A 26,190-nucleotide genomic window follows, 5' to 3' on the forward strand; every position below is an offset into this window, starting at 1 on the left:
AGAATCAAACCTGCACCCCCCTGCATTGGAATGCCACGTCTTAACCACTGGACCACCAGGGAAGTCCCCATTTTATTACCTTTTCCATTATATTTAGATATCATATAACATCATGTACCATATTCATGAGCATTGTGAATCTTCCCCATCATTGAGGTCTATTTTTATGTATTTTCATCTCGCTTTTTAAATTAAATATTTTATTTAAAAAAAACAAAAAATACCTCTTTTTGGCTGCGTTATTGCTTTTGCGCAGGCTTCTCTAGTTGTGGCAAGCAGGGGCTACTCTTCATTGTGGTGCTGGCCTTCCCACTGCCGTGGATTCTCTCGTTTCGGAGCACAAGATGTAGGTGCGTGGGCTTCATTAGTTGCAGCACATAGGCTGGATAGTTACCGCTCACAGGCTCTGGAGCTCACGCTTAGTTGCTCCAAGGCATGTGGAATCTTCCTGGACCAGGGACTGAACCCATGCCCCAGGCACTGGCAGGCAGATTTTTATCACTAAGGCACCAGGGAAGTCCCTCATAGTTTTATAAATTTATAACAAAGATTTTTTGGGTTAGATTTACTTTACCCTTAATACCTTGTAGTTTTGGGGGCTAGTATAGATTTTTAAAATACTGAGCCAGTGTGCCTAGAGCTCCTGATCTGCAACAAGAGAAGCCAATGCAATGAGCAGCCCACTGCAAGGAAGACCCAGGGTAGCCAAAAATAAATAAATAAAATATATATTAAAAAGGGCTTCCCAGGTGGCGCCAGTGGTAAAGAACCCGCCTGCCAATACAAGAGATATAAGAGATGCCAGCTTGATCCCAGGGCCCAGAAGATCCCCTGGAGGAGGGCATAGCAACCCATTCCAGTATTCTTGCCTGGAGAATCCCATGGACAGAGGAGCCTGATGGGCTACAGTCCATAGGGTTGATTGCAAAGAGTTGGACATGACTGAAGTGACTTAGCATGCACATATATAAAGAGAAAAATGATCTTGCATCTTCATTTTGTACTGGACCTCAAAAGTTATTTGGTGGAATTGTTTTGATTAAGCTAATAGCATTGTACTCCTAGTATATTGCATTTTTTTTCTTCTTGCAGTGTAGGTGGATATTGAGTTAATCATAAGTTTTCCCTTTTAATATATATAGAAAATTATACTCATAGATTTTTGTATCATAAATTAACTCTGCATGTATAACCTAAACTCAATTTAGCAACAGTGGATTTTTAAGTAGACTTAATTTTGTAAGAAAAGTTTCAAACATTTTAAAATTCTAAAGAAAAATTATGAAGATAATGCAGAGTTTCCGTATACCCCACACCCAGTCATCCCAATCACTAATGTTATCAATATGGTACATTTGTTATAACTAATGAATCAATAGTCCATAGTTTATTCAGATTTCCTTGGTTTTTATCTAACGTCATTTTTGTGTTCAAGGATCCTACCCAGGATACTACATTTTACTTAGTATTTATGTCTCCTTAGGGTCCTCTAGCCTCTGAGTTTCTTAGACTTTCCTTGTTCTGATGCCTTTGAGTTCTGAGGTATACTGGTATTTCATAGACTCCCCTTCTACGGGTGTTTTTCTTGTGTGTGTGGTTGTACTGGGTCTTTGTTGTGGTTGTGAGGCTGTTCCTTGAAGTGCCTGGGGCTTCTCTAGTTGAAGCGCATGGTCTTAACTGCCCCACAGCAGTTTTAGTTTCCTGACCAGGGATCAAACCGATGTCCTCTGCATCGGAGTGTGGACCCTTAACCACTGGACCACCAATGAAGGCCCCCTTCCCCCACTGGGATTTGTCTGATGTTTTCTCACGATTGGTGGTGGTGGTGGTTTAGTTGCTAAGTCATGTTCAACTCTTGCAACTCCACGGACTATAGGCCACCAGGCTCCTCTGTCCACGGGATTTCACAGGCAAGGATACCAGAATGGGTTGCCATTTCCTTCGCCAGGGGATCTTCCTGACCCTGGGACTGAACTTGCGTCTCCTGCATTGCAGGTGGATTCTTTACTGACTGAGCTGCCAGGGAAACCCTTTCTCATGATCAGACTAGGGTAATGTGTTTTTGAGAGGAAGTCTACGTAGGTGTATTGCTATTTTCATCATTTCATTTCAAAGGTATATACATCAACATAATTTATCACTGTTGATATGATGACATTAATCAGCTCTAGAGAGGGGATGGGGATGGGGGTTGAATCAATCACCAGTGGTCAATGATTGGATCAACCATGCCTAACTAATGAGGCCTCCATAAAAGTCCAAAAAGGACGGGGTTCAGAGAGCTCTGGGGTTTCTGAACATGTAGTGATGCTGGGGGCATGGTAAGCCCCCCGAAAGAGCATGGAGAAAGCCCCTTCCCACATATTTGCCCTGTCATTGCTTTCATTGGACTCCTCCTGTGATTCTATATTTTTATACTCTAGGAAGTTAACTTTTTCTGAATTCTGTGAACCACAGCAGCAAATTAATCAAATCCAAGGAGGGGGACATGGAAGCCTCTGATTTACAGCTAATTGGTCAGAAGCACAGGTGATAACCTGGCCTTGAGATTGCAACAGAAAATTATGAGACATGCAAAGACATAGGAAAATGTGACTCATACACTGGGGAAAAAAACAGTCAACAAAAACTGCCTGTGAAAGCAACCAGATGTTGGGTTTAACAGGCAAACTTCAAAGTAACCTTTATAAATATGTTCAAGGAACTAAAGGAAGTGATTGAAGAAATAAAGGTAGGAATAAGGATAATGTTACATCAAATAGAGACTACTTTATTGATAGAAATGAAAGAGAAATTATTCAAAAAGAAACAAATGGAAATGCTGGAGTTGAAAAGTATGATAATTGAAATGAAAATTTCACTAGAGGGCTCAGTGGTAGATGTAAACTGACAGAAGAAAGAACCAGCAAATTTGAAGATAGACTGAGAGAGATTATGTAATCCAAGAACAGAGAGGAAAACACTGAGGAAAAATGACCGGAACCTGTGAGAAATGTGGGACACCATTAAACACATCAACATATGTGTAATGGGAGTACCAGAAGAAGAGACAAGAGAAAGGAAGAGAAAAAATATGTGATGAAGTAACAGCTAAAAACGTCCCAGATTATAAAAATAACCATTTACATGTCCAGGAATCTAATGGATTCCAAATAAAATACATTCAGTGAGTTCCACAGACACAGCACAGTATTGAATAAAAATGCCCAAAGCCAAAGACAAGCAGGGAATCTTGAAAGCAGCAAGAGAATAATGCCTCATCACTTACTCATAATAGCCAAAAGGTAGAGGCAATCCAAATGACCACTCAGTAATGAATGGATAAACAAAAGGTGGTATATGCAGATGATGGAATAATATTCAGCCCTAAAAAGGAATGAAGTATTGATGCATGCTACAACATGGACTTTGAAAAATCATACTCTAAGTGAAAGAACAAGTCACAAAACACCACATAGTGTATGACTCCATTATGTGGAATATCCAGAAAGGTCAAACCTAAAGAGATAGAAAGCAGATTAATGGTTGCTTAGGGCTGCGGTACTTGAGAGCATAGGGTGATGATAGCCTAAGTATACAGGATTTCTTTTTGATGTGGTGATAATGTTTTTAAATTCACGACAGTGATGGTTGCACATATCTGCAAATGTACTAAAAACTCTTGTTTTGTACTTTAAATGTAAATTGTATGGGCTGTGGATTATATTTCAATAAAGCTGCTTTAAGAAATAAAAAGAATCACAGTGATATGGAACTAGATAACCCAGCTTGCTTTTTTTTAAGAGCTCCCAGAATCTACAGTGGCATCCTCAGAGACTTTTCCACACCCCCTGAAACATGGGTATGAACAGTGCGACTCTCATTTCATGTGTGAGATAGCATACTCAGTGAAAAGCAAATTTCAGGTATTCAGCCAACAAACAACCCTTGAGGCCAGTAAGGTGGCCTTGTCTGAGGGTCCACAGTGAAGAGGAGCAATAGTTCCCAGACCCCCTGCCTCCCTGCCATAGGCTCTGCCTTTCTGGGTCTGACCTTTGGCAGTCATGTTAGAGTTCCTGAGTCCCGTGAAGCTCCCAGGATTTTCAGGGCACTAAGGGTCTTTTCGGAATGAAAACACAATCACAGAAAACTAATCAAACTGATCACATGGCCCACAGCCTTGTCTAACTCAATGAAACTATGAGCAATGCTGTGTAGGGCCACCGAAGTTGGACGGGTCATGGTAGAGAGATCTGACAAACCGTGGTCCACTGGAGAAGGGAATGGCAAACCACTTCAGTATTCTTGCCTTGAGAACCCCATGAACAGTATGAAAAGGCAAAAAGATAGGACACTGAAAGATGAACTCCCCAGGTCAGAGGGTGCCCAATGTGCTACTACAGTGGAGAAGAGTGGAGAAGTAACTCCAGAAAGAATGAAGAGACGGAGCCAAAGCAAAAAACACCACCCAGTTGTGGATGTGACTGGTGATGAAAGAGAAGTCTGATGCTGTAAAGAACAATATTGCATAGGAACCTGGAATGTTAGGTCCATGAATCAAGGTAAATTGGAAGTGGTCAAACAGGAGATGGCAAGAGTGAACATCAACATTTTAGGAATCAGTGAACTAAAATGGACTGGAATGGGCAAATGTAACTCAGATGACTATTATATCTACTACTGTGGGCAAGAATCCCTTAGAAAAAATGGAGTAGCACTCATAGTCAACTAAAGAGTCTGAAATGCAGTACTTGGGTGCAATCGTTGGCCTTAGGAAGCATCACTACAAACAAAGCTAGTGGAGGCAATGGAATTCCAGTTGAGCTATTTCAAATCCCAAAAGATGATGCTGTGAAAGTGCTGCACTCAATATGCCAGCAAATTTGGAAAACTCAGCAGTGGCCACAGGACTGGAAATGGTCAGTTTTCATTCTAATCCCAAAGAAAGGCAATGCCAAAGAATGTTCAAACTACTGCACAATTGCACTCATCTCACACACTAGCAAAGTAATGCTCAAAATTCTCCAAGTCAGGCTTTAACAGTACGTGAAGCATGAACTTCCAGATGCTCCAGTTGGATTTAGAAAAGGCAGAGGAACCAGAGATCAAATTGACAACATCCGTTAGATCATTGAAAAAGCAAGAGAGTGCCAGAAAAACATCTACTTTGATTGTGCGGATCACAACAAACTGTGGAAAATTCCTCAAGAGATGGGAGTATCAGACCACCTTACCTGCTTCCTGAGAAATCTGTTTGTAGGTCAAGAAGCAACAGTTAGAACTGGACATGGAACAATAGACTGGTTCCAAATTGGGAAGGAAGTACATCAAGGCTGTATATTGTCACCCTGCTTATTTAACTTACTTGCAGGGAACATCATGTGAAATGCCAGGCTGGATGAAGCACAAGCTGGAATCAAGTTTGTCAGGAGAAATATCAATAACCTCAGATAGGCAGATGACTCCACCCTTATGGCAGAAAGCGAAGAAGAACTATAGAGCCTCTTGATGAAAGTGAAAGAGGACAGTGAAAAAGTTGGCTTAAAACTCAACATTCAGAAAACTAAGATCATGGCATCCAGTCCCATCACTTCATGGCAAATAGATGGGGAGACAATGGAAACTGTGACAGACTTTATTTTTTGGGACTCCAAAATCACTGCAGATGGTGACTGCAGTCATGAAATTAAAAGATGCTTGCTTCTTGGAAGAAAAGCTATGACCAACCTAGATAGCATGTTAAAAAGCAGAGATATTACTTTGCCAACAAAGATCCATCTAGTCAAAGCTATGGTTTTTCCAGTAGTCATGTATGGATGTGAGAGTTGGACTATAAAGAAAGCTGAGCCCTGAAGAATTGATGCTTTTAAACTGTGGTGTTGGAGAAGACTCTTGAGAGTCCCTTGGACAGCAAGGAGATCCAACCAGTCAATCCTAAAGGAAATCAGTCCTGAATATTCATTGGACGGACTGATGCTGAAGCTGTAACTCCAATACTTTGGCCACTTGATGGCAAAGAACTGACTCATTTGAAAATACTCTGATGCTGGAAGAGAAGGGGATGACAGAGGATGAGATAGTTGTAATGCATCACTAACTGGATGGACATGAGTTTGAGCAATCTCTGGGAGTTGGTGATGGACAGGGAAGCCTGGTGTGCTGCAGTCCATGGGGTCGCAAAGAGTCGGACACAACTGAGCGACTGAACTGATTGACTGAAGGGTTTTTTTCTGAGTCTATAAGGCTCTGAGACACTTTTCAATGCTTCTGGAGCACTACAGGTCTCACAGCAACCAGAGGTTTGATGTGGTTTGCTGCGGACTCCTGGGAGCAGCCAGCACTGATGGGAAGTGAGTGTGAGCCTGGGAAGCCATGTGATGGCTGGTGGTCTAGTCTTGCTCTTCTTCCCAAAGGCATACACAAATGAGAGCAAGGACCTCTCCTCTGAGCTCAGAGTGCTACTCAGCCTGGATGGAGAAGGTTCGGGAAGTTCCTCCCTTGGAGGATGCTTGAGTGCGGAGGTGTGGGCAGGGTGCTGAGGGGCTTCTTGGTGTAGGAATTAGCCATCACCTGTGCTTAGATTTCCACGTGACCATGAGGCCAAAATGTGGGGGTTATCTTAATGGGGTTGTGAGTTTGCGGAGGGTATGGGGGTCTGTCCCTTCTCTCCTGCAGAACTGGGTCAATCTGCCCTCTGCCCTCCCCTATTATTGGTCTCCAGGGGCTCCCTTTCTTGGAGGCTCTCAAAGGTCTAGTCTGAGAAGCCAGAGATTTTCGCAGTGCAGCGAATTCTGAAAGGCAGAGGAAAAGTCTTTTGGTTTTTAGAATTTCGGATTCACGCATCTGGCTGTGTAACTTGGGGCAATCATGTCAGCCCTCTGAGACCCAGTTGCCCTGGTGTTAAATGACTCTTTCTGCACCAGCCCATTTTGGAGGGATATGATTCCAGAGGGAGACAGGAGGTAGTAGCAATTCACCAGGCGAGACCAGCCGGGGCCGCACACAGGTTAGCCCGGGAGCACGCGGGGAGAGGCGCGGGGAGGCTCCCGGCACCTGGGAGTGGGCGGGGGCGGGGGCGGGGGCGGACGCGGGAAGGGGCGGGCCCTCGCTGGGCGGGGCGGAGCGCTAGGCGGCGCCTGGGGCTCCGCGGGGACGCCGGCGGCTGTGGCGGGGAGGGCAGGTAGGCCCCTGCGTTCGGCAGGGCGCTGGAGTCGTTCGGCCGGGCGCCGCGCTGCCAGCGGACGCCTACAGCTGGCGGAACGCAGGCAGCGCCGAGGGCAGCCGGGCGGGCGCCGGGGCTGGCGGCGGCGCGGGTCGAAGGCGGGACAGGAAGGCCGGGGCCGCGCCGCCGCTTCTCCCGGCGCAGGGAGCGGGCTCGGGCCGCGGTCCCCCCTGGGGGTGCCCCCCACCCCAGGCCGCTTCAGAGGACGCGTGTCGGGGCGCTGTCGTCTCACCCATGTCATAGCCCCTCCCCCAGCCCGGGCTCCCCGGCCTCCGGCCCCATTATCCCGCGGCCCACCCCTCGCGCCGGCCCGCGGCCCCGGCCAGTCCCTCTCACCCCTCCGCCTCCCTGGGCGGCGAGTGCCTCGGCGCCCCAGCAGAAGACACTCGTCAGCGCGTTCTCACCCTGTCATCTCCTCTCTCCGCCTAGCTCGCCCCCGGCCGAGGGACCCCGGCCCCCTGCAGCCCATTGTCCGCGGGCCCAGCCCCGCGCTGACCGCCGGCTTGGCCCTGCCTACCCCCGCCCCGCACCTCGGCGCGTCTCCCTCGGCAACGCGCGGCGCCCCGGGATGCAGCCCGCAGGCCGGGCGGCCGTCAGGGAGGCGGCAGGCCGTGACGTGCTGGCCGCCGACCTGCGCTGCAGCTTCTTCGCCTCGGCCCTGCGGAGCTACAAGCGCGACTCCGTCCTGCGGCCCTTCCCCGCGTCCTATGCCCGCCACGACTGCAAGGACTTCGAGGCTCTGGTGAGTGTCCCCTCACCGCCACCGCGTCCGGGCCGCGTTGTGTGTGGAACCCATGTTCGTGAAGGTGCCAGCCCCGCACTTCACACTCCCAGCCTGGTCTTGGGGAAGGTTTGTTTCCAGGAGCTCAGAACACTCCCGACACCCTAGATATTGACACTCCCAAGTGACTGCCCGAGATGAAGTGAGGAATTCAACAGTTGCGTAGGCCTCCACAGCATTTCCTAGCGAATCAGCTGATTCTGCTAAATAGGAAGTTATCTATCCCTTTGCAAATAATGAGACATCATAAGTCATCAGAGTCACCCGGGCCTCATCTTCAGATGAAGATGATGTGACCAGTGCTTTTATAAATTGTAACATATGTCCAGTACACATGTGAGCTGTTATTTCTCTGATGACTCAAGAAGCACTTAATTTCTTGCAGGGTTCACCTCAGGGTCAGCCTTCCACATATTAGTTATCTTTGTAATCCAAATGTTTGGAATTACCTAGAAAAATCGAACTTGCCAAATTTGCTTCTGTGAGAAATACAAAATCAGAAGTCTATAGGCTTTAAAGACATTGAATTTGTACTCAGAGATTTTCTCTCAGAAAAAACTCCAGGCCTACCCCAGTTTTATTGGTGAGTTCTGCCAATCACTGAGGCACTAAGTAATTGCAGTCTTGCACAAATTCTTCCAGAGTAGAAAAATAGGGTAGTGTAATCTTGATACTAAATCTAATAAGAATGATACAAGAAAATTATAGGCCAGTGTCACTGAAGAGTATAAATATAGAGATCATCTATTAGGATCCTAAAATTAGCAATATATAAAAAGAATAATTACTTACTAACAGGTTGGGTTTATACCAGAATTGTGAAATTAGTTCAACGTTAGAAAATCTGTTCATATTACGAACGATTTTAACAGAATGTTGGTCATGATTAGAATCAACAGACGTTTAAAATTATCTCTGTTGAGGTAGTCAGTATTGGGTGACCCTTTTTGCTTTCACTCCCAGATGGTCAAGGGACAACGACCCAGCTTCCTGGCCCCGGCCTGGTCCATTGCAGCTTAGGCTAGGGATGTGTTGAGGGGGCTTCAGGTCTTGGCCACAGTGCATAGGGGTTTCAGGGTACAGGGAATGGGAGGTTGGAGAAAGAGGCAAGCAGACTGACTTCCCCCACGGTTTGTTCTGCAAATTCAAATATTTAATTCTGTGCATTTATGCTATCAGAGCATTGGGGAATGACCCTTTCTTCAGTCTGTCAGTGGATATATACTGAGTTTCTGCTGTGGGCCAGGCGCTAAGGATATAAAATTAAAAGAATTAAGGAGAGGTTAACAGTCTTATCAGCTCTCCTATGGGGTAAGCCCTATATACAACATGGAAGCCCAGAGCAGGACTCTCTCCCTTGGCAGTGGGCTGGAATCAGAGAGCACTTACCAGGGGCAGTTACACCACCATGCTGAGTCCCCAGGGACATGGAGGATTTGGAGTTGCTGAGAGGATGAAAGGGGTATTCCAGGAGGAGTAGCAGGCTGGGCAGAATACCAGGATCTCACCAAGAAGGACAAGTCTGTGCTTCCGTGTGACTTTTGTGGGGAACAGGAAAAGATGAGGCCAACAAGAGCAAGCAGGGCTGGGCATGATCTGCCCAGATGTGTAGATTTTATCCTTGGTCTGGGCGGGCAGTAGTGACATCCAGGATGTATAAGACCCTTGTGGTGGCAGGGTGACAGAGGGATCTGTTCAGGAGTAGAGAGAGAAAAAACTGGGGGTCAGAGGGACCAAACTCACCAGAGGTGATGCCCCACAATATGCTTTATTAATTTTTCCCAAGAAACATCCAGATGGACTAGAATGCTCAGCATGTTCTCTATCTGCTAGAACAGAATCAGGTTACTTTGATGGATATGGGATAAATGCCAAGGGATCTTTGGAGTTGTTCACACATTGATTTGTTCATGCTTTTTAAAAAATTCATTTTAATTATACAAGTAATGTTATATTCTTGAGAATATAACTTCTAAGAACTTATTCTAAGAATAAGTTATATTCTTGTTATAAAAAATCCAAGTGATAAAGTGTAAGTGCCCCTGATGGAGCTCACCCTGTCCCACGTCCCTCTCCATAGAAATTAGTGCACTCAGTTTGAGGCATACGCTTCCTCCCATACGGTAATCCCTTAGGAGAGCATTGACAATTTGGGTAGCCCCAAATACCACCTCCTCTGTAGGAATAGACTGTCCTGCACATGGGGCTCATTTTGGGGCCATTTTTAGACAGTGCACTCTCTCAGGGGCCACTGAAAAAACATAGATTTTTACTATCCCAACCTGTTACCTTTCCTCATTAGGCCCCAGAGTTAGGGATATTAGCCCGGGGCATGCAGATTCTTGGTTTTCTTTTAGGCATGGATTTCAGAAGCTCTTTCTGAGGAGAAACCTCTCAGCAGGCAGGGCCTGGCACGACCTCTGGGGGCATGTGCATGTTCTTAGATAAACACACTTTAGGTTTCATTTTGCCACGTTACATGAGTTAAAGAAAAGGTGCAGAGAACTTGACATCTGGACCTGTGTCTCTCTGACTCAAAGGTTAACCTTTAAAGGGAGTCAGATCTGGACTTGGCCTTCTGGATCATTTTGTGGTTACTTGGAGAAGGAAGGTTTGTAGCTTTTAAAAGTCTCCCATTTTCCATCCCTGATCAGGGAAAATCCTATGTGCCTCAGAACAACTGAGCTTCTGTGTCACAGCTATTGGAAAAACTTCTCCCATTTTAATTTGTTTGGCTAAAAGCACTCGGAAGTAATGTGCAACAGTGTATCATTTTCAGCCATTTAAAATTAATTTTCTCTACACTGTGAGGTGTCCTAACACCTGTAACACACATGTTGGCAGTTTCCAAAAATTAGAGCTCTGGCTTAAATTACTTTGCTGAGGGTTGTTTTCCTGAGACTGCTCCCTGCTGAGCCACACTCTGAGGCTTAGCATGGCTCTGGACTGTTCTTTCATGGGCTTCCCTGATGGCTCAGATGGTAAAGAATCTGCCTGCAGTATAGGAGACCTGGGTTTGATTATTTCATAGCCCCCCAAATTCCAAATCATCTCTCAAGTGCCTTGTTTTGAGAACATTTCTATCAGTGTTCAGCTTTTCAATTTTGTATTAGTTCTTTGTATTCCCAGTGCCTGGCCTGGGAGGTGCTTATCAGATGTTTGAGGAATCACACTGGGTATGTGCTGATTGCCCAGGCTGAGGGTTTTTGATTCTGTTTCTTGGGAAAAGAGTTGACTAAGCTCTTTTCAGGTCAGAGAATCTGTAGCATTCTTGGAATGTCCAATAGCCTTGAACATCAGCTCCCTCAAACGTCAGGTTGTACAGTTCACATTCCTGAATCACTGACACAGAATCTTGTCGCTGATGTCACAGCCGTAAAGTTTTTTGTTTTGTTTTTCCCTCTAGAAAACACCATGCCCTGGTTCTCCATTAGCCTGCAGACCCTTGCTGGGGGTGGGAGGTGGGCGGGGATGGCACTTTTGTATTAATTTCAGTCGCTTACCACCCAAAGTGTGGTTGAGGGCCTGCAGAATCAGCATCACCTGGGAGCTTGTTAGAAATGCAGCTTGTTGGGCCCCACCCCAGACCTACCCAATCAAAATCTGCATTTTAAAGAGATCCATGGGTGTTTCTGGGTGTTTGTAGGCTTCCCTTGTGGCTCAGCTGGTAAAGAATCTCTGCCTGCAATGTGAGAGACCTGGGTTCGATCCCTGGGTTGGGAAGATTCCCTGGAGAAGGGAAAGGCTACCCACTCCAGTACTCTGGCCTGGAGAATTCCATGGACTGTATAGTCCATGTGGTCACAAACAGACACGACTGAGCAACTTTCACTGGGTGTTTGTGTGCCTAGTAAAGCCTGAGAAGCACTGCAGCTAGTCTACACTATTCCCATCTCCTGTTTGGGGGCCCGAACTTCCCAATGACTGTTGGTTCAGGTCTGGCTTATAATGTCTAGACAAACTGACTCCTCAATGGCTGGATTAAAATGTGAATAAGATTCTTCCCTGACCCCAGGGCATGCCTGCCCTCTCCAGGACACCCCCTCTCTGTCCATGCAAACTCTCCTTCATCCTTTAAGATACAGCTCGAACCTCTTTTTCTGTGCCTCCACTTCCTAGCAGTTAGGAGTCCTTCGTCTGGGTTCCTACACAATTTAAACAAATTTGCTCTTATAAATAATGCTGTGGTGGGAATTTCTTGGGAGTCCAGTGGTTAGGACTCCACGCTTTTTTTGCCAAGGGCATGGGTTTGATCCCTGGTCAGCAAACTAAGGTCGTTCTATTACATTAATCATTGCTTATATCTCTCGTTATTTTCTTGAAGTAAATTCCAAAAGGTGAAATTGCTGGCTTGCCAGCTAACAGACCTTTCTAAGGAAGGCTTTTGTTGCTTATTTCCAGATTAGAAATTGAATATTAACATTTACTGGGAAGATCATTCTTTATAAGGGCCTCAATCTTGGCTTGAATTGGTATTACCTGGGAAGCTTCAGATACTACTGACATCTGGGTCTCAATGTGTAGATATTCGGATTTAATTGGTTTGAGATGGAACCTTGGCATTGTGTTTTTTGTTTATTTGCAGAGAATATTTAGTTTAAAATGTTTTCTAGTAACTGATTTGATCATTTCATGGGCACTCATGTGCTGAGTAGTGGAGGAAGTGGTGACAAACAGATTCAGTGTGGTCAATAAGTGTCCGTTAGGTACATGCTTGGTATCTCAATGTAAACTTCTCAATCTCTCAGATTATTTTTTTATTTCTGTTTTTGGGAGGACTGTAATGCATTTAATCTTCCTAGTAACTCAGTGATGTAGATTCTGTTATCATCTCTGTCACCATCAGCTTATCAGTATATGAGATGGTGGCAGACAACTCTCCAGCTTCCAAGTGATGCTGGTGTGGGGTCAGGGTAGGGAACCCCTTTTAAAGGGTCCCTGTGATGACTCTTTTTATGAAGAGGACTCTTATAGACTCTCACCCCTAATCTGTTTTAGTCAATCTGGATTTTCATACCTTCAATTCAGTTCAGTTTAGTCACTCAGTCGTGTCTGACTCTTTGTGACCCCATGGACTGCAGCATGCCAGCGTTCCCTGTCTATTATCAACTCCCGAAGCTTGCTCAGACTCTTGTCCATCCAGTCGGTGATGCCATCCAACCATCTCATCCTCTGTTTTCCCCTTCTCCTCTTGCTTTCAGTCTTTTCCAGCATCAGGGTCTTTTCTCAAGAGTCAGTTCTTTGCATCAAGTGCCCAAAGTACTGGAGTTGCAGCTTCAGCATCAGCCTTTCAATGAATATTCAGGACTGATTTCTTTCAGGATTGACTGGTTGGATATCCTTGCAGTCCAAGAGACTCACAAGAGTCTTCTCCAACACCACAGTTCAAAAACATCAATTCTTCAGCACTCAGCTTTCTTTTTGGTCTAACTCTCACACCCATAAATGACTACTGGAAAAACCATGGGTTTGACTAGATGGACCTTTGTTGGCAAAGTAATGTCTCTGCTTTTTAATATGCTGTCTAGGTTGGTCATAGCTTTTCTTCCAATGAGCAAGCGTCTTTTAATTTCATGGCTGCAGTCACCATCTGCAGTGATTTTGGAGCCCAAGAAAATAGTCTGTCACAATTTCCATTGTTTCCCCATCTATTGCCATGAAGTGATGGGACCGGATGCCATGATCTTAGTTTTCTGAATGTTGAATTTTAAGCCAGCTTTTTCACTCTCCTTTTTCACTCTCATCAAGAGGCTCTTTAGTTCTTCTTCACTTTCTGCCATAAGGGTGGTGTCATCTGTGTATCTGAGGTTATTGACATTTCTCCTGACAATCTTTTTTTTTTTTATTTTTTATTAGTTGGAGGCTAATTACTTCACAGCATTTCAGTGGGTTTTGTCATACATTGATATGAATCAGCCATAGATTTACACGTATTCCCCATCCCGATCTCCCCTCCCACCTCCCTCTCCACCCGATTCCTCTGGGTCTTCCCAGTGCACCAGGCCCGAGCACTTGTCTCATGCATCCCACCTGGGCTGGTGATCTGTTTCACCATAGATAGTATACATGCTGTTCTTTTGAAACATCCCACCCTCACCTTCTCCCACAGAGTTCAAAAGTCTGTTCTGTATTTCTGTGTCTCTTTTTCTGTTTTGCATATAGGGTTATCGTTACCATCTTTCTAAATTCCATATATATGTGTTAGTATGCTGTTATGTTCTTATCTTTCTGGCTTACTTCACTCTGTATAATGGGCTCCAGTTTCATCCATCTCATTAGGACTGATTCAAATGAATTCTTTTTAGCGGCTGAGTAATATTCCATGGTGTATATGTACCACAGCTTCCTTATCCATTCATCTGCTGATGGGCATCTAGGTTGCTTCCATGTCCTGGCTATTATAAACAGTGCTGCGATGAACATTGGGGTGCACGTGTCTCTTTCAAATCTGGTTTCCTCAGTGTGTATGCCCAGAAGTGGGATTGCTGGGTCATATGGCAGTTCTATTTCCAGTTTTTTAAGAAATCTCCACACTGTTCTCCATAGTGGCTGTACTAGTTTGCATTCCCACCAACAGTGTAAGAGGGTTCCCTTTTCTCCACACCCTCTCCAGCATTTATTGCTTGTAGACTTTTGGATAGCAGCCATCCTGACTGGCGTGTAATGGTACCTCATGGTGGTTTTGATTTGCATTTCTCTAATAATGAGTGATGTTGAGCATCTTTTCATGTGTTTGTTAGCCTCCTGACAATCTTGATTCCAGCTTGTGCTTCATCCAGCCCAGCATTTCGCATGATGTACTCTACATATAAGTTAAATAAGCAGGGTGACAATGTACAGCCTTGATGTACTCCTTTCCCAACTGGAGAAGGGAATGGCAAACCCCTTCAGTGTTCCTGCCTTGAGAATCCCATGAACAGTATGAAAAGGCAAAAAGATAGGACACTGAAAGATGAACTCCCCAGGTCAGTAGGTGCCCAATATGCTACTGGAGATCAGTGGAGAAATAGCTCCAGAAAGAATGAAGAGATGGAGCTAAAACAAAAACAGCGCCCAGTTGTGGATGTGACTGGTGATGGAAGTGAAGTCCGATGCTGAAAAGAACAATATCGCATAGGAACCTGGAATGTTAGGTCCATGAATCAAGGTAAATTGGAAGTGGTCAAATAGGAGATGGCAAGAGTGAACATTGACATTTTAGGAATCAGTGAACTAAAATGGACTGGAATGGGCAAATTTAACTCAGATGGCTATTATATCTACTACTGTGGGCAAGAATCCCTTAGAAGAAATGGAGTAGCCCTCATAGTCAGCTAGAGAGTCTGAAATGCAGTACTTGGGTGCAATCTCAGAAACAACAGAATGATCTCTGTTCATTTCCAAGGCAAACCATTCAATATCACAGTAATCCAAGTCTGTGACCAAACCAGTAATGCTGAAGAAGCTGAAGTTGAATGATTCTATGAAGAATGATAAGACCTTCTAGAACTCACCCCCCAAAAAGATGTCCTTTTTATTATAGGAGACTCTAATGCAGAAGTAGGTAGTCAAGAGATACCTGGAGTAACAGGCAAATTTGGCCTTGGAGAACAAAATGAAGCAGGGCAAAGGCTAACAGTTTTGCCAAGAGAACAAACTGGTCATAGCAAACATCCTCTTCCAACAATACAAGAGAAGACTCTCTACACATGGACATCACCAGATGGTCAATACCGAAATCAGGTTGATTATATTCTTTGCAGTTAAAGGTGGAAAAGCACTATACAGTCAGCAAAAACAAGACCGGGAGCTGACTGTGGCTCAGATCATGAACTCCTTATTGCAAAATTCAAATTTAAATTGAAGAAAGTAGGGAAAACCACTAGACCATTCAGGTATGACCTAAATCAAATCCCTTATGATTATACAGTGGAAGTGACAAATAGATTCAGGGATTAGATCTGATAGAGTCTCTGCCTGGAGAGCTATGGACGGAGGTTTGTGACATTGTACAGGCGGCAGTGATCCAGACCATCCCCAAGAAAAAGAAATGCAAAAAGGCAAAATGGTTGTCTGAGGAGGCCTTACAAATAGCTGAGAAAAGAAGAGAAGCTAAAGGCAAAGGAGAAAAGGAAAGATATACCCATTTGAATGCAGAGTTCCAAAGAATAACAAGGAGAGATAAGAAAGCCTTCCTTAGTGATCAGTACAAAGAAATAGAGGAAAACAATAGAATGGGAAAGACTAGAGATATCTTCAAGAAAATTAGAGATACCAAGGTACCATTTCATGCAAAGATGGACACAACAAAGGATAGAAATGGTATGGACCTAACAGAAGCAGAAGATAGTAAGAAGAGGTGTGGCAAGAATACTCAGAAGAACTGTACAAAAAAGATTTTCATGACCCAGATAACCACGAAGGTGTGATCACTCACCTAGAACCAGACATCCTGGAATGTGAAGTTAAGTGGGCCTTAGGAAGCATCACTACAAACAAAGCTAGTGGAGGCAATGGAATTCCAGTTGAGCTATTTCAAATCCTAAAAGATGATGCTGTGAAAGTGCTGCACTCAATATGTGAGCAAATTTGGAAAACTCAGCAGTGGCCACAGGACTGGAAAAGGTCAGTCTTCATTCTAATCCCAAAGAAAGGCAATGCCAAAGAATGCTCAAACTACCGCACAATTCCACTCATCTCACACACTAGCAAAGTAATGCTCGAAATTCTTCAAGCCTGGCTCCAACAGTACGTGAACTGTGAACCTCCAGATGTTCAAGCTGAATTTAGAAAAAGCAGTGAAACTGGAGATCAAATTGCCAACATCTGTAGGATCATTGAAAAAGCAAGAGAGTTCCAGAAAGACTTCTGCCTTATTGACTACGCCAAAGCCTTTGACTGTATGGATCACAACGAACTGTGGAAATTTCTTCAAGAGATGGGAATACCAATCACCTTACCTGCCTCCTGAGAAATCTGTTTGCAGGTCAAGAAGCAGCAGTTAGACCTGGACATGGAACAACAGACTGGTTCCAAACAGGAAAAGGAGAACATCAAGGCTGTACGTTGTCACCCTGCTTATTTAACTTACATGCAGAGTACATCATGTGAAATGCCAGACTGGATGAAGCACAAGCTGGAATCAAGATTGCCAGGAGAAATATCAGTAACCTCAGATACGCAGATGACACCACCCTTATTTTAAAAAGTGAAGAGGAACTGAAGAGCCTCTTGATGAAAGTGAAAGAGGACAGTGAAAAAGTTGAGTTAAAGCTCAACATTCAGAAAACTAAGATCATGGCATCTGGTCCCATCGCTTCATGGCAAATAGATGGCAAAACAGTGGAAGCCATGATAGACTTTATTTTCCTGGGCTCCAAAATCACTGCAGATGGTGACTGCAGCCATAAAATTAAAAGATGCTTCTTGGAAGAAAAGCTATGACCAATCTAGACAGCATATTAAAAAGCAGAGACATTACTGGGTCAACAAAGGGCCATCTAGTCAAAGCTATGGTTTTTCCAGTAGTCATGTATGGATGTGAGAGTTGAACCATAAAGAAAGCTGAGCGCTGAAGAATTGATGCTTTTAAACTGTGGTGTTGGAGAAGACTCTTGTGAGTCTCTTGGACTGCAAGGAGATTGAACCAGTCAACCCTAAATGAAATCAGTCCTGAATATTCATTGGAAGGACTGATGCTGAAGCTGCAACTCCAATACTTTGGCCACCTGATGCGAAGAATTGCCTCACTGGAAAAGACCCTGATGCTGGGAATGATCGAAGGCAGGAGGAGAAGGGGACGACAGAGGATGAGATGGTTGGATGGCATCAGTTACTCGATGGACTTGAGTTTGAGCAAGTTCCCGGAGTTGGTGATGCACAGGGAAGCGTGGTGTGCTGTAGTCCATGGGGTCGCAGAGTTGGAGATGACTGAGCAACTGAACTGAACTTTCCCGATTTGGAAACAGTCTGTTGTTCCATGCCCAGTTCTAACTGTTGCTTCTTGACCTGCATACAGATTTCTCATGAGGCAGATAAGGTGGTCTGTTATTCCCGTGTCTTTTAAGAATTTTGCATAGTTTGTTGTGATCCACACAGTCAAGGCTTTGGCATAGTCAGTAAAGCATAAGTGGATGATTTTCTGGAACTGTCTTTTTTTTTTTTTCTCTTTCTTTTTCTATGATCCAGTGGATGTTGGCAATTTGATCTCTGGTTCCTCTGCCTTTTCTAAATCCAGCTTGAACATCTGGAGGTTTTTATACCTTAGGTTTGTGCAAAGCAAGGTGAACCTGTGTGCAACTGTGCTGTCTTCTCTTTCCTGCCTTCATCCTAGTGGGCCACCTCATTTTTCTGGGTGTCACTCTGTTGTCAGGTCCCTGAGGCTGGTGACCTTGGCTGTACCTTTGGTTCATTTCCTTCTAGCACCTCCACCCACAGCTAATAATCATGGCCTCAGGCATCTTCCTAGACAAGGTTTTTTGTTCTCAGATGTTCTTTCCTGCTGCTAGCCCTTCTAGGACAATATTGCTTAACATTTAAGCCCGAGTATCCCCACTTTTCATGGTGAGAATAATCACCTGTGGTAACTTGTGTAAACACAGTGTCTTGGGCCACGTCCCCAGGAGAGTTTGATCTGGGGTGTTGCCAAGTGTCCGTTGAGCTGTCCTGTTCCCCTCCCGACTCCCTCCCTCCCTCCCCCGCCCCAGCCCTGCCGGCTGCTAAGCAAGGAGACTGAGTTGTCTCATAAGGTCACTGGTCCCCTCTCTTCTGCTTGTCCCCTGCTGGTTCCTTGCTCTTGAAGTCACCCAGGCCACCTCTTCCTTTCTCAAACCACTTAGCATTGTCTGACGTTCAGGACTTGCCCAGGCTCCTTCAGCCACTTCTCCAACTGAACCCTTCCTTCTTCCTTAGAGCAGAGGCTGCAGAAAGGTGGCCTGTGGCCTGACAGGTTTTGTTTCTCATCTGGTCTTTTACAAGCGAGAAAAAAGTCTGAGGCTCCACAGTCTGGGTAGAGGTGGCCCTTAGGCAGAGAGCATCTGGAGGTTGGTGGCTGGGCCCTTTGGCAGGCCTTCAGTGCAACACAGTTCTCACTACTCTTTCCTAGACAACCTCTTTCTCTTTTCCATCACTTCCCTGGCCTTGGGGCATTTGAGTCCTGGACCACCTTTTGGGAGAGGCACTGTTCCCTTCTGTCTCTTTGCTATGCTCTTTCCCACTGGGAATTCTGTTCCTCTCAAAATTCTACCCCCTCACCCAAGTTTCCACTCCTATCCTGCCTTCCCTCTGCCTTCCCCTCAGCCGCCATAAATGCCTGCCCTCCTCCTGAACACTTTCCCCTCAATCCAGTTGTTGATAAATGCCTTCTACTGTCACCAACTGTGGTTCCTTACTCTTGTCTAGATGGAGAGTTTGTCTTCTTGACAACCCCACCCCACCCCATCCCCCCTACCACACATGACACATCTTTCTTCTTAAGCCCTTTGACAGGGCTTAGGCATAGACAGGAGCTAGCTGTCTTGGCTGTGTTATTCAGGAAACATACCTAGAGCTTCCCAAGCAGCCTCTTAAAGTTCTCCTATAATTGCTCTTTTGGGCTAAAATAGTCAGTCCACTACTAAATTTCTCCATTGATTTGGTAGGAAAGCATCATGGAGCATGGACTTGCATCAGGCCATCTGGCTTCATGTCTCTGCCCTGCCACTGAATAGCTCTGTGACCCTAGGCAAGGTACTTGAAGTCTCCAAGCCTGTTTCCTCACTTTTATGTATGTTTGTATATATATACATATATATCTTTTAAAATTAAAAAATTTCTTTTATTGAGGTATTCTTGATTTACAGTATTAAGTTTCGGGTGTGTAACACAGTGATTCACAGTTTTTAAAGATTATACTCCCTTTATAGTTAATATAAAATATTAACTATATTCCCTTCACTGCACAATGTGTCCTTGTAGCTTGTCTATTTTTACATAGTAGTTTGTGCTTCGTAACCCCCTACCCCTTTCCTACCCCTCCTCCCTTTCCTCCTCCCACTGATAACCACTAGTTCTCTGTATCTGTGTGTGTGTTTTGTTATATTTACTAGTTTTGTGTTTTGATTCCACATATAGGTGATGTCATACAGCATTTGTCTTTATCTGTCAGACTTATTTCACTTAGCACAGTGCCCTCCAAGTCCATGTGTTGTTGCAAATGGGAATAATGCAACAGCAGTGCCCCCCTGTGTGGGCAGGCAGCTGTGGGAAGAGCCTGGGCCTAGCTCAGAGTTGAGAGGGGTCTCTCCCACGTCCATAGACTGAACCCCTGAAAGGGGCCTTGCCTACTGACAGTCTCTTGTGAGGCCTCCATGACGCGATCTGGACTGTTGGCGGAGGCTGTGGCTCGCAGGTGGGATCTGAGAGCAGCGATGGGTATGGTCATTCCAGTGGGAGATAAGACACTGGCCTAACAGGTGTGGACCAGGAGTAGGAAAGCGTGCCCGTGGGGACCACGGTGTACCTGAGGGCGTATCATTTGGATGCATCTGCAGGTACCCTCAGTGGCTCCATGTTGCCTACAGAGCAAAAAAGTCAGAGTCCCAAAGGAGGGTACAGCGTCCTTCACAGGCTGATCTCAAGTCCTCTTCTCACTCCTGTTCCTCCTGGTGATGCTTCCCCCACACTCTCAAGTTGTAGCCACACTGAACCAGTTGCAGTTAATGGTGACAACACTCTTGGCAGCCCCACTAACTTCATGCCTTCCTGTTGCGCTAAGCACAGTACTAGTTTAACTTGGTTAACCTTCAGCAGGATCCTCAGAAGTGGCTAATTTCATTCCAATTATATGTTTGGGGAAAGTGAAACACAGGAAGTTAACTCACCCAGGTCATACAACTAGTAAGGGTGAGCCCAGAGTTGGAGCTGAGCCACCTGGGAAAAGAGCTCGCGGTTAGCTTCCCTTGTTGCCATCCATGCCCTGACAAAGGCTGCACTTCCGCGCTGCTTGTGCCCTTGCCTGTCAGACTCGGTCACATAGCACCTCCCCTTCCAAGCCTTTTCTGACCACTCCCTTTTCTCCCAGCACCTACCCAACAGGAGTCTCTCCTGGCCTCCTTTCTAGTTTGTACCCATCTTTGTTATGACAGTGAATAGTTTTAAGTCATACTTACTTATCTTTCTGCTTCCCTACTGTGTAGCATCCGTTCTTGTGGAGCATTTACACATCCCTGTTTTTAAATTGGATCCCCACTGATGGCCCACAAGGCATGCAGATTTAGTTTTATCAGAAACCTGAGTCTGTTGATTGCATCTTTAGAAACAGAGACAGGAATAAAACAACTCTGAAATATTACAGGGTTAGGGAATAAACCCCCCAGGGTTTGCAATTGTGAACTAGCTAGAAACAGAGGAAAGAACTGCTGGTATTCGTGAAGTACCAACTACAGCCCTAGGAAAGGTATGTGTTGTCCAGGGAGAAATACAAATTAGAAGAAAAGAAGTGGACATACACTGTATAGACCAGGCCCTGAGATTATGTTACCTTCTTTGATCTTCCTGACCCACATGGAGATAGTAGGGTTCTCGTGTTAGAGACGAGATCCAGGCTCAGCCAGGCCTAAGGAGTGCAGATTCAACCTGAGATCCATCTTTTCTTTCCTCTACGTCCAGGGAAACAGAACTTGGAAAACACAAGACAGTCCTTGATCTTGGGGAATCCTGGCCAGTTTGGAGAGACAGGACTGGGGCTGAGTGCTTTGGGGGTTCGGAGGAGAGGGGTTGCCTGGGTTGGTAGAGTTGGGGGAAGGGGCATTCCGGGGGACTGAGTGAGCAAAGCTTGGAGGAAGTATGTTCACAGGAGGCACCAGTCGGCAGTGGTGTTTTAAATCCCATTCTGGAGAGATTTGGCTTCTAGTCAGTTCTAATTTCTGAGCAAAAGCTACAGACACCTTGTAGCTCTCTGCTAGTCTAGGTCCCCAATCGCTTATCAGAAATCCTGGCACCAAATCTGTTGTGGAATTCAGATTCTGCCTGATTTTACAGAGGCAATATTGTCCACCTCACACACCAGGTACTAGCCTAAATCGGAAGGCTCTGGGATGGATCACAGCTCACAACAGGCTTTCCATTTCTGCAGAAACCCTTGTTGTGGTCCACAAAGAGGTCCAGGAGCTCGTCTTTGCCCCCCAGTGTGACAGCTCAGGTGTCAAGGAGAGGAGATTCACGTTGGGTGACTGCAGGAACCGCTCTGGTCTAATGAAGCCCCGTGCTCCGCGGAGGCTGGCCCCTCTAGCAGCGATACCATAAACATAGCTCCCAGAGTCCTCACAAAAGGCACACAGTCAGGGAAACCCCAGCCGTGGAGTCCCCACTCACAGCTTCTTCCAGTCCAGCTGCAGTTACCATGTGGGTTGTAGTTAACCATAAGCAGTGTTGCTTGGTTATGTATGTAATTGCTATATTTCTTTTATCTGGTCTCCAGGGGAACAGGTGGATAGGAAATTAACTCATGCTGAAGGGAAAAGGCTTTGTTAACCCTTTACCCACAGTATATACTGTGTATTTGGTAACATCTCCAGCAGGGTGCTTCCCATAATCAGGTGTTAAAAGTCCTGCAGAGAAAGACATTGCATTAATAGTAACACAAAGTGAGATAATTCGATGAAATGAACTTCACATCGCTCAGGTTAAGTTTTTAAAAAATTATTTATTTATTTATTTTTGGCTGTGCTGCATGGGCTTTTCTCTAGTTTCAGTGCTTGAGCTTCTCGTTGCTGTGACTTTTCTTGTTGTGGAGCACGGGCTCTAGGATGTGAGAGTCAGTAGTTGCAGTTCCCCGGCTCTAGAGCACAGGCTTGGTGGTTGTGGCTTAGTTGTTCAGTGGCATCTTCCCCGACCAAGGATTGAACCCATATCTCCTGCATTGGCAGGTGCGCTCTTTACCACTGAGCCACTAGGGAAGCCCTTCAGGTTAGGTTTTGTACCAGTTAAGTTACATATAACCTTCCAGTGTTCAGAGCGTTAGGAGTTGGGCAGTATTTGGAAAGGGATCACAGACTGAACGCATTTTGCCCTCTTAAGGAATTCCTTGGAACATGAAAGAAGTGCGAGTTGCCTGCCTTACCACTAGAGGGCACCTGGTTACTATCATTTTCCCCCAGGATCCTTGCTAACAGAAGTTTTCCTCACTTCAGCTTGCAGATGCCAGCAAGTTACCTAACCTGAAAGAACTTCTCCAGTCTTCAGGAGAAAAAGACCCATGGGCCTGGGACCTGATGAGCTGGATTTTATCCTCAAAGGTCCTGACAATCCACAGTGCAGGGAAGTCAGAGGTGAGACTTTGGTGTATAGGATCACAGATTCCTGAGCCTGTAGAGCTGTGGGACCTCTTTGTGCACCAGTGTGACCTGGGCAGCTTGTTGGAAATGTAGATCCCTGGACCCTGTCCCCAGAGATTCTGATTCCATGTCTGGAGTGGGGCCCAGGAGTTTGCATATTGGCAGGCAAAGCTGTGTTCCCCCTCCTTACTAGCCGTGTGACATTGAGCAGGTTACTGGGCACATTTCAGTACCTGAGTTTTCACTCTGTAAAACGGGGATGATAATAGTATGCCTCCATCAGTGAACTGGCTCTGAGAATTAAATTAATATTCTCACTTAGAATAATACCTCAGGACACATGCTAAGGGCTCAGAAAATGTTGGCTATCACAAGCACCCCAGATATTTCTAACAAGGAGGGGATCCTTGACCACAGCTTAAAACATTCCAGCTCTCAGGAAGCAACAAGGCAGACCGAAGTGGTGGATAACCTCAGGCTCTCGGTTCAGATTCCATCTATTATTTACTCTTCTGTGCCCTGTTTGTAAATTGAGAATATTAACAGCTCAGAAGGGAGCTGTGACAGGATGTGTGTCACCACCAGCATAGTTTCTGGTACAGGGCAGACAGTCCATAATTTGGCTTCCCTTGCCTGGCTGGGATCTTGCAGGGACAGGCTGGGACGACAAGGGTCAAAGTGCAGACTGACAGATCGCTCATCTGGTGTTCTTACCTCTAAGTGGTAACAGGGGTTTGTCTGTACCATTCTTCACTTAATCATTTTTAATTTAAGAACATTGATTTCATAAGTTCCTGCTAAAGACAGAAATGCTCCTTAAGTGGCATAGCTTTTGGTGTCTTGGTTTCTGGTGTCTAGGGACATCCTCCATCCATGATGGGTGGTAGGAAACATCAGCATCGTGCAGTGGGAGTCAGGATACCTGTGTTCAGGTCCAGGCTGGGCTGCTAGCTCCTAGATGGTCTTTGGGTTTCACTTTTGTCATCTGTTAAATTTAGGTTTACTCCTTCCTCATCAGGGGTTTACTGGCTGTTGGGTGTTGTAGGCAAAGTAGATAAAGCAATTGCTTCTTGATGTTTGATTATAGAGCAGTTAAATTCCATTAATATATGAAGTGTTGGGATCCAGGATTATCAACTTTTTATTTACCGTGCCCAAGTAAGGACATTAGTCTACCGCATATTATTTTACAAAAGGATATTTTAATATGAAAAAGGGAGGATGGCCCTGACCTCCGGCTAAAGGATAGTTCTTTTAAAGAAGGGCTCATGGCAACCTTACATCAGTGTAAATATATCTGTGAAATTGCCCTTATTTTTGTCATTTAATGATAACCCAGAAAAAACTTTACCACAGACTGACTTTGGTCTGGGATGTACTGTTCGAAAATTTCAGAAATGATGCGGTCTCTGCCCTGAAGTGCATTATTACCCCTTAGGAAGGAGTTCATCCTTGCATGTCAGTTGACTTCTGCTGCATCACAAACCATCCCCAAAATCTACTGGCTTGAAACAACGTGGACTGCTGCTCACGATTCTCTGGGTGGGTTGGGTGGTTCTCCTGAGCAGGGCTGACTCACGTGGGGCTGTCCTAGGGTAACCTCACTTAAGCGTACAGGGCTTCAGCTCTCCCAGCTGAAGGCGGCTGTGGCTGGTGCCTGCTTCTGCAAGGCTGTCATCCTGTAGAAGGTTTGTAGGGCTTGTGAAGGGTTCCCAGCAGCAGACAAGAGAAAGGGAAGCTCTTTTCAAGTCTGTTTGCCATATGCTTACCAAGGTCCCGTTAGCCAAGAGAAGTGAAGATTTAAGGGGTGGAGAAATTGATTCCATCTCCCGATGAAATCTTGGTGGAATTCCACCTGCAAAGTCACATTGCAGAAAGGTGAATGGACAGGGATGGGAGGAAAACTTCGTGGCCAGTTTTGTAATTTATCACACCTTTCTAGCTCCTGATAGTATTGTAAAGATGGAATGCAGGAAATGTGAAAGTGTAATGAAAATTAGATGTGATCTTTAGTTAGAAGGTACAATTCATGCTTCTTAGTTAACCGACTGTAGGGGAAAACACCATTAGAGGAAAGCAGTCTTGAGCTGTAGGCTCTGAACTTGTTTATAAACTGATGTTTTTATTCCTGTGAAACCAGTTGTTCTCATGAGCAGAGCTCATAGGAGCTAAGCCCAAGGCTTTAGGAGGCCATTTTGGCAGCACTCTTTACCAGCTTCCCAAATAAAACTGACTTCCTGCATGTTTTCAAGTTTGAAAAGATCCAAAAGCTGACTGGTACCCCTCACACGCCTGTCCCCGTGCCGGACTTCCTGTTTGAAGTCGAGTACTCCGACCCAGCCAACGCCAAATTTTATGAGACCAAAGGAGAACGCGACCTCATCTACGCCTTCCACGGGAGCCGCCTAGAAAACTTCCATTCCATCATCCACAATGGCCTGCACTGCCACCTGAACAAGGTGGGCCCAAGTCTGCTGACACCAGGGGGCCGTGAGGGGGGTGGTCAGAGCTGGTGAGGGTGGGGGCAGGTAGGTTCACCAAGGTCTTGCCACTCAAAGTGTGGTCTCTTGACCAGCAGCATCACCTAGGAGCCTGTGAAATGCAGAATCCTTGGCCCACCAGACCTGAGTCAGAATCTGCATTTTAACAAGGTCTCCAGGGGATTCCTCTGCTGATGAAAGGTTGAGAAGTGATCGCTTTAAAGATGGTTCCCAGCCTTGGCTGCACATTTAGAATCGCTTGGGGGAGCCATTAAGAGTCCTGATGTCTGGCTATGTCCCCAGCCAATTAAATCAGAATCTCTGAGAGTGGGGCCCAGGCACCGGTGTGCTTTCGGAGCTCCCCAGGTGGTATGGCCGGCCCTGTCTTCCCAGCATGATCCCTGGACCACATCACTGGGAGCTTGTTGAACACGT

The 26,190-nt window shown here is 45.5% G+C and overlaps 1 protein-coding gene and 1 long non-coding RNA gene across 8 annotated transcripts in view; one reads left to right on the top strand and one right to left on the bottom strand.

Annotated features, from left to right (window-relative positions):
• Positions 1-7,082: 7,082 nt before the first annotated feature.
• The window catches only part of PARP16 (poly(ADP-ribose) polymerase family member 16), a 36,924-nt gene continuing 17,816 nt past the window's right edge, over positions 7,083-26,190 (top strand). For all 5 annotated transcript variants that reach the window (XR_006343951.1, XM_043919902.1, XM_043919903.1 and 2 more), the window contains exons 1-4: positions 7,083-7,159; positions 7,631-7,943; positions 23,132-23,269; positions 25,528-25,734. Coding sequence is in view for 4 of the 5 variants with exons in the window: in XM_043919902.1 (XP_043775837.1) it covers positions 7,770-7,943; positions 23,132-23,269; positions 25,528-25,734 (519 nt within the window). In the remaining variant the exon portion in view is untranslated. The remainder of the gene's footprint in view (positions 7,160-7,630; positions 7,944-23,131; positions 23,270-25,527; positions 25,735-26,190) is intronic.
• The window catches only part of LOC122704843, a 46,718-nt gene continuing 45,357 nt past the window's right edge, over positions 24,830-26,190 (bottom strand). For 2 of the 3 annotated variants that reach the window (XR_006343953.1, XR_006343954.1), the window contains 2 exons: positions 25,045-25,130; positions 24,830-24,954 (listed from right to left, as the gene is read on the bottom strand). This is a non-coding gene — a long non-coding RNA (uncharacterized LOC122704843). Of the gene's footprint in view, positions 24,955-25,005; positions 25,131-26,190 lie in introns of those variants that run through there. The other variant, XR_006343952.1, reaches the window with a different exon arrangement.

The sequence above is a fragment of the Cervus elaphus genome, chromosome 12 (genome assembly GCF_910594005.1).
Source record: "Cervus elaphus chromosome 12, mCerEla1.1, whole genome shotgun sequence".
In the NCBI taxonomy this organism is placed as follows: domain Eukaryota; kingdom Metazoa; phylum Chordata; class Mammalia; order Artiodactyla; family Cervidae; genus Cervus; species Cervus elaphus.